This window comes from Prionailurus bengalensis, chromosome D2 (genome assembly GCF_016509475.1).
Source record: "Prionailurus bengalensis isolate Pbe53 chromosome D2, Fcat_Pben_1.1_paternal_pri, whole genome shotgun sequence".
Classification (NCBI taxonomy): domain Eukaryota; kingdom Metazoa; phylum Chordata; class Mammalia; order Carnivora; family Felidae; genus Prionailurus; species Prionailurus bengalensis.
The window spans coordinates 70945423-70958421 of NC_057351.1; the positions used below are offsets into that span (position 1 = coordinate 70945423).

The 12999-nt window shown below is 52.5% G+C and overlaps 1 protein-coding gene across 6 annotated transcripts in view; it reads right to left on the minus strand.

The window, feature by feature from the left end:
- AFAP1L2 (actin filament associated protein 1 like 2) overlaps window positions 1–5893 on the minus strand; it is a 97813-nt gene extending 91920 nt beyond the window's left edge. For 4 of the 6 annotated variants that reach the window (XM_043597611.1, XM_043597612.1, XM_043597610.1 and 1 more), the window contains exon 1: window positions 5788–5892. In XM_043597611.1, the coding sequence (XP_043453546.1) occupies window positions 5788–5803 (16 nt within the window). In that variant the 5' untranslated portion in view covers window positions 5804–5892. Of the gene's footprint in view, window positions 1–5787 lie in introns of all 6 variants that reach the window. The other 2 variants (XM_043597609.1, XM_043597607.1) reach the window with 1 other exon arrangement.
- Between the last annotated feature and the right edge of the window lie 7106 nt (window positions 5894–12999).

The window sequence follows — 12999 nt, forward strand, 5'->3', positions numbered from 1 at the left end:
GTAACATGGAAGAATGCGTGTTCCTGTTGCCTGGAATTCATTCATTCACCCACTCCCCAGTTATGCCCCAGGCACCTGTGCGCTGGCCCTGCACCAGGGGCTGGGGGGAGGGACGCTGGGAGGGGAAAGATAAGATCCCTGTCTTGAAGGTGTTCAGTCTAATAGACGAAACAGGCATATAAGACAACATGACATTAATTCATCAAATATTTGCTGGGTGCCTATGATGTACCAGGTGCTAATACGGCTATCCCTCAAGTCATTCAGGAACACAGAGGGAATCAAGGGAGGCTTCCGGGAAGAGGAGGCATGTGGATGAGGTCCCGAAGACTGAGGAGAGTTTCACTGAGCAACTCGTCCCTTCCGGGCTAAAGGGACACAGATAAGGAAGGGGTCTGAAATGGCTTTGAGTACTTTCTTTTTGTTTTCTGCCAAGACTTTATTTAAACTTAAGTTAGTTAACATATAGTGTAGTCTTGGTCTCGGGAGGAGAATTTAGTGATTCATCACTTACACATAACACCCAGTGCTCATCCCAACAAGTGCCCTCCTTCATGCCCACCACCCACTTAGCCCATCCCCCCACCCGTCTCCCCTCCGGAGTACTTCTAGATAAACTCTTGCTGTTCGTAGAACAGGAGTCCCACCCTTTCGAAACTCCGTTCCCAGGGATGTTGTATCCTGCTTGACTTTGAATTGTTGCTTAATCTCTTTAGACCTCAGTTGACCTGTCAAATGGGAGTGAAGAATCCTCCGTTTGAGAGGGTGGCCCCGGCCTTCCCTAACAATCTCTGGCGAAGCGTTCGCACAAAAGTCCTTGAGAAACAAATTCCTCACGTGGCCAATGGCATTCTCTTTCCCACTGTCTGCTGCTCTCGGCTCTTGCCAGGAAATTGATTTTATTTATAAGAATCACAACCCTACGCTGACCTTTGTTGGGCTACCCACAGTCCCTCCCTCATTTCCATCTCCTAAAGACACATCCTCCCTCCAAAGATTCCTCAGTGACCACAGAGCAACTAGGACTGAAGAGCGCTCGGAAAGGCAGATGGACAAACACTGGACCCTATTTTCTAGGTGGGGAAACTGAGGCCTGGAGAGCTCAGTGACTCATCCAAGGAACCAGAATGCATGGGTCTCCCCATTCCCAAGCCACTGCTTTCTACATGGCACCATGACCACTTCCTGCCTCTGCCTGGGCAGACACGCCACCCTGCCTCAGCTCGAGGGGTGGGGGGTGGGGGGGAAGTCTCCCTTCTCTGAATGGCAGAAGCCTTTAGAGAAACATTTCCCGTCATTAAAGGGATTTGCAAGAAAACTGGCACAGCTTCCTTAGCTTTGAAGCTTCTTGGCCCCTCCTGGCCCTTTAATTGTGCTTGGATCCAGCCCAGTTCCCAGAGCTCCCACCCCTTCAGGAGAGGGGAAGGGCCCACAGCAGAATTCCCGCCACCCAGCCTGGCCCGTCAGCACCACAGGTGACCCCTCAGTATTTCTGTTTCAGACCATTTCATTGCCAAAGCATCAAGGGCTCCCGCACAAAGAGCTTCAAAGTCACAAGGGCTCAGGGTCAAGTGCAACCACGAGCAAACCCCAAGCTTAGGACTGTGCGGTATCACTTGTGAGACTGTTTTGAAGCAGGGTTCCCACCGCCTTTCGAGCCTATAATAGCTTAAGGTGAATTACGTTAGATTTCTGGAGGCATCACAGATTTGGCGAAAGCACATCACATGAGTATGGAGGGTGTATCAGTCTTATTCCCCTACGTGCTTTTAATTTTCCAGGTGAAGAAGGGCTACGTATACAATGTATGTATAACTACTTATCTTTTTTCAGTGATTCTCAATTTTGGCTGCACGTCAGAATCCCCTGACGACCTGAGCTGCACGCCTAGATCAACTGAATCAGAATATCTTGAGTGGGGCCTACATATCCCTTTTTTTTTTTTTAAGGTCCCCTGATTGTTCCTAAGGTTAAGAACCACTGCTTTATGCAAAGCTTCAATAGGGAAAAACCTGAGTTCCTAGGCATAAAAAAAAAAAAAAAGAAAAGAAAAAAGAAAAAAAAAGACATCCAGATGATTCCTCTGAAAGTGACATGAATATTATCAATCCGTCCATCTCTCTTAACTGATTTTTCTTTCTCAGACCTTCCCTGACCACAGATCCCAGTTTAAGCTTTCATGTGTTTTTATTTTTTCTTTAATGTTTTTATTTATTTTTGAGACAGAGAGAGACAGAGCATGAGCAGGGGAGGGGCAGAGAGAGGGGGAAGACACAGAATCTGAAGCGGGCTCCAGGAGCTGAGCTGTCAGCACAGAGCCTGACATGGGGCTCGAACTCATGGAGTGTGAGATCATGACCTGAGCTGAAGTCAGACGCTTAACCGACTGAGCCACCCAGGCGCCCCAAGCTTTTGTGTGGTTTTACTGGCTTGACTCCTCGCTGCTCATCTCTACCTTGCGGTACCTTAGGAAACACACATGCCCTCTCCTGGGAATCAGGTGATCTGACTCAGAAGCAAACAAACAAAAACAGAAAAAGAGCGATTACACCTTCAACCAATGACTGTGATCCAAATTAAAGTGAATAGCTCAAGCGTGACAGCTTGGATCCAAGTATGATGCAAATTCAGGAAGCTTCCTCGGGACGGTTCCAAGTGCAATCCACAGATAGTAGGTCAGTCACATTTGGCCCTGGACACGCTCACCAGCTGGAAGAGCAGTAGAAACCAGAATTCTTGACCACATGCTGTGAGTTCAGCCAATGCCCTCCCCCCCCCCCCCCAGCACAGTGATCCAAGGGTGTCCTTATGAGAGTCATAAATATGGAAATATCCAAGGATGGGAGCCTTTTCAAGGGACCCTGTGGATGCTGGCACTGCTTACACAACACCAAAGAGATTCATATACAAGAAACAGCAACTCTACCAACATTTTTTATGAGAACTCTTATAAAACTCCATCTCTGGGAGACACCCCTGCAGAGTCTTCTCACAATCCCTGCCCTTTGCTTTTGCTGGAGAGAGCCATGGCTATCTAAACAAAATGGCTCAGATGGGATGGGGGAAAAGTTTGGAAATGTTTCTGTAAGAGAGGCTGACATTCCAACGACTCTTCAGCTCCAGACCTCCCTTTACATCCTACAAAACAATGGAAAATCAGCCCCGAGTCTAAAAATGACAGGCTAGGGTTGGAGGATGTACAACAGGTAACACACACGCTAGGGAACGTGGAGAACAATTTCTCCCAAGTCAACTGCTTTGTAAGACTTAACAAATGAAAGAAAACACTTTGAGAATCTGGCCACAGCAACGAGGCATTGTGCCTGTTTGGGAGAGCTCAAAATTGGGACGTTAGAAACACAGAATGAGGCATTTCAGTGACAAAATTTGAAAGTGTCGTGAGAATTCTTCTTTATAATGTTTAGATATTTCAAGAATCCACGTAAATCTTGCTTTTCCATTTAACTTTGTTGTTAAGAAGATACCTAGTCATCCCACAATGATTCAATCTTACCTTAAAGACAAAAACTGCCCTCAATGTCTGATGAACATGAGACAACTATGGATTCCCCTTAGAGTTGCCCTGGTTAATCTGAGATTTGGCCCACACACGTCATTTTTCAATAAGAGTTCAAAGCACAGGTTAAAAGAACGGTGATTTCTACATCCCTGGGCGGGGGGGGGGGGGGGGGGGAATCCCTAAATTCTGCAACTGAAACGTGTAGTTAGTAAACATATCCGCATTCACTGGTGAGGCCTGAAGACTTTCTCCAGAGTGGAACACTAAAAGATGAGTTGGATTAGCCTATGCAATCCAGATAATTCTCAAATGTTTCCATCCACTTATCACTCTCTGAGTTACTGCAAAATAAGGCAGACACATGTGTTACCAAAAACATAAACACTCTGAACTGGAAACTAAGTGTCCTTCAGTTGGCAAAAACCCCTGATACTCCAGGGTGGGAGCTCCAGGATTTTAAGCTCCCAAGAGAAAGAAGTAACTAAGAAGACTTTCTTAGGTCAAGGGCCAAGTCAAAAGCTATTAAGGCAAAAAGCTTCTGATAATAACGGGGCATTTAGAAAGAAGACCCCAAATGTTATAATATGCCCTAACTTAGGTTCCTATGGTAATTTGAGGAAGCAGCTTTCTCCAGGGACCTTCATCCTGCAGCTGGCAACCCTTCATTTCACAATTCAGATACGGCACGTGCTGAAGTAAGAGGGACCTCAGAGGCCCGACACTTCCAACTCAAGCCCTGAATTCTCTGTGAGGGTCCCTCCCAAAGGGCCGAGGGGAGGGGGGAGGCAGAGTGGGAGAGGGAGTAGCAAACTTCCATTTTACAAAGAGAGGGGCCGTGGCTTCAAGTGTTCTGAGAGTGCATAAGGACGCATTCAGTCATCTCGGCATAAAACTGACGTGATCTCAGCAGAATTTGGGAGAAAAAAAAAAAAAACCCAAAAAACCAAAAAACCCCACCAGCCCGTTAGAAATGTGATAGAGGCTCCAGGGAGGGTTCACAGACAGAAACCAAAGGTTGCCCATTAATTTAACCCTGTCCCCCCACCCCCCCCCAGCCGGCTTCCCGTGGCCTTGGCAAAGACCCTTTCTTTCTGCGTGAGGTGCAGCCTAGAATATAAATCTTTTACCCCCACCTGTAACCAGGTGACCCAGATTGAGAAAAAAGCAGTGGGAAAAATCAAAAGCTAGGCACGACTAGCTGAGGGAACTAAAGCCGGTCCCAGAAGGTTCCTTTATGTCATGTCAGAAATGAGAAACCACTGGGAATGAGATTCCTTGGGAATCTGAGCATTTTCCTTTATTACCCTTTCCCAGGGGGAAATAAATATAGAAACAGTATTTCCTCTCGCAGGTTTGGCAGGGACGAGTCCAGGGCTGGGAGGTCCAAGAGGCTGAAAGGCGGGGGGTGTAAGGGGCGTCCGCGGCGTCCCGCTTAAGGGGTAACTCTTTAAGAAAAGCTCTTTAATCCTTGGCTTCTAGACTCCAGCCTCGGGGCTCCGAGCACTGGTGCGAGCCGGGCTGCGGGCACGACCCGGGCCGTCCCGCCCATCAGGGTTTGGCCAAGATCCCCGCCCTCGGCCAAACCCAAAACATGCCCAGCTGCGCGCTGGGCTAAACCCTCTCAGGCCCGGACGCCTCCGCGCGCTCCACCTGCCGGGCATCCCGTGCGCCCCCCACCCCCAGCCCCGCACTTCCCCCGACCCCTGGCTGGGGATGGAAACGGCTCGGAGACAGACGGTTACCTGGGCGGCCGAAGGACGGGGAGGGAGTGGAGCTGCGAGCCCACCCCACCGCCCAAGCGCATCCCCGCTCAGGCTCCTGGCTGGGGTCCGCGGGCAGCCCTCCACTCCGGCAGGCGCCCGGGCGAGACGACCCAACGACTTGCTCCTCTGCCCCCAAGCCGCGCGGCGCCGTTGCCAATTCACTCGGGGCCTCCTTGGCCCCGGCATCTTTCCCGGGCGGCCGGGACTTGAGAGGTGGGTCGCCAAGCGCACCCTCGCTCCTCCAACAGGTGAAAGGCCTCGCCACGCCGACCCCGCCCTCCGCGCCTGGGAGGGTCCGAGAGCCCTCTCGGGGCCCGCGGCGCCGCCGTCGCCCGGGTCTCCGGCCCAGGTTCGGGCTGGACGGGCGCAGCCGGCTCTGCCCACCTGAGTCCCGGCGGGAAGCGAGGCGCCAGCGGCGCAGCCCCACCACCGCCCCCCCCCCCAGCCCTCCTCGCGGCGCGACAGTGGACTGCGTGCGCGCCGCGCCGGGACCCGCGCCCTCACCTTTGTACCGCTCCATCGGGGCCCCGGCGTGCGCTCCCGGCTGCTGGGCTCCGGCGCTGCGCTGTCGGCGCTCGGCTCCGCGCCCGGGCCGCCGCGCTGGCCCCTCCCCGTGAGGTCACGCTCGCCGCCGGACCTCCTGGCGCTCGGACCCCGTCCCCGCCCGGCGCGCCGCCCCCGTGGGGGAACTCCGCCGCCGAGGCCCCGCAGCGCCCAGGTCCGTGCGCGCCCCGGGCCCTGCTCCCCGCCCGCGGCCGCCCGGCAGTTCCTTCTCGTCCGGGACCCGGGGGCGGCGGCAGGGCGCAAGACTCGGCTGTGCCCAAACCCTGGGAGAGGTTCTGGCGAGCCCGAGGGGCGGGCTGGGGCGGGCCTACGAGAGCTGTTCTTCCAACCGCGGGGCTGCAAACCCACTGCCCGGAGGAGGAGACCGAGGTCGAAGCCCGGAGGCAGAGGCGTGCCTAGAGCGCCTCGCTCTTGACCGCGGGGCCGGCGCGCTAAAGCCTCGGCTTCCTCGAGGGGCGACCGGCGCATGGGGGTGGGGACACCCGAGCCCTGTCCCCGCGCCTGTCCCCCCGCCCCGGTTCTTGGAGAATCGTTTCAACCCTCTAGCAACCTCCCCGGGCAGCCGCTGCCGGTCGCGCACACAGGAGGACGTCTGAAAATGCCTACTTGCCGCCTTCTACCCGGGGCCCAGGTTTCCCCGGAGCAGTTGTTCCAGACTCTCGTGAGGACTAGAATTCCTAGAGCCGCCTGGACAAGTCCGGGAACACCTGACCGCCCGGGAGGGATGGTATCTGTTGCACAGGCGCTCGTCCACCCGTGGCTCTAACCACCCTGCGCTGCTGCCACCGGGCGCCACACCGCTATCCCTCCAGTCTCTCAACCTCATCTGCACCCAAAGGAGAGCCATGTTCTTTAAACTTCTCGATTTTCTCTTTAAAGTCTCAATCACAGTATACGCAGGATGCCTGGAGTTTCAACCTGTCTCCCCCCACTTTCCTGAAGGAACATTAAAAACTATTTGTTGTGGGGGCGCCTGGGTGGCTCAGTTGGTTAAGTGTCCAACTTTTGCTCAGGTCATGATCTCACGGTTAGTGGGTTCGAGCCCTGCATCCGCTTCACTGTTGTCAGTGCAGAGCCTGCTTCGGATCCTTTGCCCCCCACCTTTCTCTCTCTGCCCCTCCCCTGCTCATGCTCTCTCTCTCTCTCTCTCTCTCTCTCTCTCAAAAATAAATAAATAAATGTTAAAAATAATTTTTATTATTTTCGAAAAGATTCCTTAAATCTCAGAACAGATTTTTGGAGACCTTTTGTCCCCAGCAGTCTTAGAAATATTTTTCTTAGTTGCATTAGCTGCTAACATCCACGGAACCTTCCCCATAAGCCCGGCATGCCCCTTGGGGCTGTACAGGCACTGCCTTTAATTTTCCCAATAATTCTGTGATGTGGGGATTATTATTATTTATATCATGTAGTTGAGGAAACTGAAGTTTACAGAGGTTAAACAACTTGCCCAAGGTCACACAGTTAGAACAAACAAAAAAATAACAGAGCAGGATTTAAACCCGGGTCTGCTGCTTCCAGATGGTTGTTCACCAAGCTTTCCTGGCACTCATAGGAAGGGCCAGGCCGTCTTTACCAGCTTGTGGAGCACACAGCCAGGTGAACAGGGTCCATACCGGGCCAGGTAGATGCTCTGATAAGGCACAAGGGATTCTGGGAACCCTAGTGGAGGGAGCTGAACCAGCCTGGAGAAGCCTTGCAGGTCCTAGGAGGGGGACAGCCTAGTGAGGTGACAGGAGAGGCAGAGTGAGTGCAGCCTTCCAGGCAGAAGGGACAGTGAGGACAAAGGCAGGGAAGTGAGCCACTTCAGGACCACAGTTCTCTGTCGCTGAAGCCACAAAGGCGAAGCCAGGAGTGGAAACTGGAGAGGTGGGCACAGACCTGCTTGAGGGCCCCAAAGACAGAGTAATCTGAAAACCAAAGGCCTGGGCAGCACTGACAAGTGACGGTGCCCCAGGGGCCGTGGGAGGCTGAGTGGAAAGTGGCGTGCAGGAGGCGGTTGCACCAGCCCGCTGCTAACCCGGGACGCTGCTAACACCAGCCCGCTGCTAAGCCGGGACGCTGCAAACCCGGCTGAGGAGGAGAGGACCAAGGGCAGAAATATGCAGGAAGTGTGATGCCAGGGCTCTGGGCCTGAGCACAGGGTGTGAGGGAGAAGGAAGCACCAATATGGACCAGGGTTTCCGGGCGGGTGGACAGTGTCAGCACTCAGGCACTCGGCCAGTCCTCAGACACCACCCGAGGCCCTGTTAGGCGCCAGGTGCCGCCAGGCCCTGCACAGAGCCTGAGCAAGGTGGGCCAGGGACTCTCAACGGACTGGGGGTGGGAGGACAACGAGCAGGACAAAAGATGAGTGTCCCTCAGTTGGACACAGAAATAGCAGCAGGTTGGGGTGTTGGGGCAGAAAGTGAAGGACCCCTGGGGCCCGCAGGGGAGTTAGAGCCCGGGGTCTGAGCTCTCAGATTCATCCATTAGTTTACTCAGTTCTCTCAGCCACTCTTCCCCGTGGGCTGGGCCCTTGGGGAGTCAAGAGATAGAAAAAGGGGAGGTGGAGGCAAGAATTTGGACATCGCAGGGCATCACAGGCCAGACGATAGTGCTCAGCGGGCCACCTGCAAGCTGGAAATGCATCTGTCTCAGGATGGGAGGATGGGAGGGGCTCTTACCTTTTTGTGTTCTCTTTTTCCCTCTCTCCCTTCCTCCCTCCCTTTTCTCCTCTTGCTAAGGGCCCTACGTGGTGCCCACCCTCCAGTCTCCAGTGTCTCCAGACACTGTCACGGGGTATCCGGTTTCCTTTCTGATGCTCAGAGAGAATCTGATTGTGTAGCTCCTCCTTCTGAAACTAGCCAGTCACTCTCGGCCGGATTCCAGCTCTAAACGGTCAGCAGGGGCTTTTGTCAGGGGTGACCCTCTCAGAGGGGCTGAGGTCCAGTCTGGCTCTGGCTGAGGTCACTAAGAACAAAAGACAGGGATTAAACTCTCTGCATCCTACGAATGAGGCCACAAATTAGGGGCCTGGCCCTAAGTCACAAAGTCAAGTCACAAAGCCAAGTAATCTCTCTCGTTCCGAAGCAGGACTCAAAAATCAGGTTTCCCCATTCCAAACCCTGTGTTTTGTCACACCCTTGAGTCAGGGCTCTAACCGGACAGGACTCTACCCCAGCAGGTCCTTTGGTGGCCATTTCTGCAGCCCCTTCCCTTAACTGCACCTGCTCTCTGCAGGCTGGGGCCGGGGGTGGGGGTGGGGGTGGCAGCGGGCAGCTTGGTATCTCCATCATGCACATTCCCCCTCCCTTTCCCCCTACTGGCTCCAGCCCTTTAATTACTTCTTCCAAAGTCCATTCTAGTTTATCGATGGAGACTTGGCAAATCCCAGAGCCTCTAGACAAACACAAATCAATCAGAGACATATGCAGAGTGAATTTAAAATGGGAATGCACTGCCATTTCCAAGAACGAAACCGAAACACTACTTAAAACCATCAATAGAAATCTTAGGCACCGCTTCCCCCTCTCTCCGAAACCTGGGTGCCATTCAACCCCTCAGCATTAGTGGCTTTGCACCTTCCCCACATGGGCCGCTCACATTCATACCCCGAGTCATTGAGCTTCTGGTCTCCAGGATCCAACTCAGTCTCAACCCTCTAGGAGCTACAACTGACCCCAGCCCAGACCCAGAGGGTCTGAAATGGGCTGTTCTGATGCAGACAGCCCCGAAACCAAATCGAGTGCCCTACCCTGGAGTCTAGAAGGTGGGTGTTCCCACAGAGCTCAGTTGGGGTGGGGGTGAGTAGGGCCCTCTTGGACGTGTGGCCGAAGGTATCAGGGACACACAACCCAACAGCAGGCTTTACTCTCTGGCAATTCCTAAACAAATTCTCAGCAGCAGAGAGCTTTCTTCAACCACAAGGGGGCTTCTCCTGCTGACGCAGTGAGTGAGGCAGGGGGGTGAAGTCTTGCTTTGCCACATTTATCCTGTTTAATTCTCACAATGGTCCAGGCAGAAACTCTTGTCCCTCACTTCACACATGGAGACCTTAAGTAATTGCCCAAGGTCACTGCTGGGCAGGGCCCGAGCCAGATGAGTTTGAGTGACATCTCTGACCCAGCTTCCCCACCCAGGCTCTCTTTTGTAATCCTGTGGGGTCACCAGCCAGGGCAGCAACTATTCTTTACTTCGTCCCTTGTCACTCTTCAATAGCCAGCTCAAAAGCCACCCGCTCTGAGGACGGCCCCCTCCCCCATCAGCCTCCATCCCGTCCTCAGCATAGTCCTGTCCCTACTCCTACCAGAGCCCTCTGAGTTGTACTGTGTCAATCCTCTGTCCCTGAGCTTGACATAGCACCCCCCACAGCACGTGCTCCATCATGCCTGTTGAATGAATTAATGAACGACTTTTCCTTTTTTTTCCCCTCTTGGGGCTTTTGCGAAAAGGACACACACACACACACACACACACACACACACGTCTTCTCTGGTTCAGTTTGATGAAACAAATCATCACCAAATATTAGACGTGTTTGGGCATGGGGTGGGATGGAGCCAGAGGAAGGTACCATTTGAATCAAGCCTTGAAGAGTTGAATTAATTCTTTTTTGTTGTCGTTGCAGTAAAATATACAGAAAATTTACCATTTAGACCACTTTTAAGTGTTCAGTTCAGCAGCATGAAGTCCATACACGTTATGCAACCATCGGAACCATCTACCTCCAGAACACTTTTATCGTTCCAATCTGAAACTCTACCCATTAAATGATAACTCCCCGTCCCCCCACCCCAGCCCGTGGTAACCCCTAATCCACTTTCTGTCTGTATGGATTTGGCTATTCCCGGTGCCTCTCATATAAATGGAATTATATACAATATGTGACCTTTCATCTGGTTTATTTCACTTCCTGTAATGTCCAAGACTCAGGCATGGTGTAGCATGTATCAGAATCTCTTCCTTCTTAAGGGCGAATAATATTTCCTTGTATGGATATACCACATGTTGTTTACCTACTCATCTATCAATGGACATTTGTGCTCTTTCGATCTTTGGGCTGCTGGGAATAATGCTGTTATGAGCACTGATGTATAAATATCTGTTCAGGTCCCCACTTTCAAGTCCTTTGGGTGTATAGCGGGGAGAATTGCTGAGTCATGTGGTAATTGTGTTTAACTTTTTGCGCAGTCACCATCCTGGTTTTCCACAATGGCCGCACCCTTTTACATTCCCACCAGGAGTGCACAAAGGTTCCAATTTCTCCCCATTCTCTCCAACATTTGTTGTTTGCCAGTTTTTATTCCCATCTTAGTGGGTTCTTTCCCATTGAAGACTCTGAAGTCAATACAGCATAAAGTTAACACTTCTTAAATCTGCGTGGTCGCTACACGCGTGTGTTTGATATTATATAGTGAGGACCCCTGGTGGGGGTCTGATCCTTTCCGAGTGTCCACTTGAGGAAACAGAGGCCCGGGATCTCGAAGATGGAAGTGTTCATTAAATACCCAGGTGATGCCCCCCCCCCCAGCATGTTTGAAAAACTCCAGAAAAACACCAATAAATATTTGGCTTAAAGAAAGAAAGCAAAGGCTGGCAGGAAGGGGAGTAGATAGATGGAGGAGAGGAGGACAAGGAGGCCGGAGGAGGGGGCTCCTGGGCGACCCTCCGAGTTGGGCTCTGCACCAGAGCCCACAGTGGGGGACAACAGGGAAAAGAAACATGGGCACCGTTGTCACCCCTCCCGGCATCTTCACCTGCACATGTCCCCAGGTCTAGCTGGCACAGCCGAAGGTTAGAAGTCTACAAATAATCGCTTTTAGCTGCATCTCTAGAGAAACCAGTGTAGAAAAACACCCCTAGTCTATTCTGGTCACTATTCTATAATGATTGAGTTTATGTAAAGGGGCTATTTATCTTATACATTTCCTTTTTTTTAAATGCTTATTTTTGAGACAGAGAAGAGAGAGCATAAGCAGAGGAGGAGCATAGAGAGAAGGAGACAGAATCTGAAGCAGACTCCATGCTCTGAGCTGTCAGCACAGAACCCAATGAGGGGCTCGAACACACAAACTGTGAGATCCTGACCTGAGCTAAAGTTGGATGCTTAACCAACTGAGTCACCCAGGTGCCCCTCTTATACATTTCCTTAAAATACTCCTATGAGGTAAAGTAAATGAAAAGTGATGCTCTAAAGAGCTACATAATTGAATCAAAGCATCCAAGGATGTCGGTTTGGGGAGTGGTGGACACGGGATGCCCCATTTCCTACGGGGACGACAGCAATTCCAGGAATGAGCATGCTTGTCCGGGCTACAGTGGGGCAGGCGCTCACAGCCCAGAGTCAAAGTCTCCAGCGGGTTCCCCTCCTGTGGCCTGAGTGTCCTGTCCCCTCCTTGGTCCCCAGGACCATGGATGGGCAGGGCTCCTGGGTTTCCTAACTCTGTGTACAAAGGCTGTGCTCTCTTCTCAAAGCTCTGCGCTGCTAACTAGCTCCCACCTTTTCTCTCCCACTCTAGAAAATCCCACCAATGTTACTGCTGCTCCCACCACCCTCCAGATGCTGATGTGTCTCCCCCACTCTCCGGGAGGGACCAAGGATCGGCTCCCTCATCACCTTTCTCACCTTCCTCCCCAAATCACACATCTTAGTTAACAGGTAGGAGTCTGCAGTGCTCTGTCGGGGCTTCTCTCCAGTCAGCTGGGGTCAGGGAGAGCAAAAGCACCGGTTCCCCGGTCATCTTCTCACCCGGATCAGAGGCTCTGTAACTCCATGGACAAACGCATCTCTGTTCTTTGTCTTGGCCCATTTCCCTTTTGTCTCTGCCTAACACTTCCCCAGCCTACCTCCAGGCTCTTTGCCTCCCATTTTCTGCCATGATCCTGAATCCATCCATGTAGAAGATTTCAGAGCTGTTTGGAAACTTGGGACCAATAGCGAATCCAACCGTGTGACCTGATGTTAAGGATGCAGCGACCCAGAGAGATGCCAGCGCCTGCCCAAGGGTCCCCGCAGCGGGTGGGTGCCATCAGAGCCCAAACACAGTCTCCAGCAAGAGCTGTTCTTCCAAATGCTTCTCCCCAGGGCTCAGCTGCCTGTGCTCCCTGGGGGAGTACAAGCCGGTGTCATCCTGAGTGAGTCATACAGTGCTCCTGCAGTTTGCCAGCATT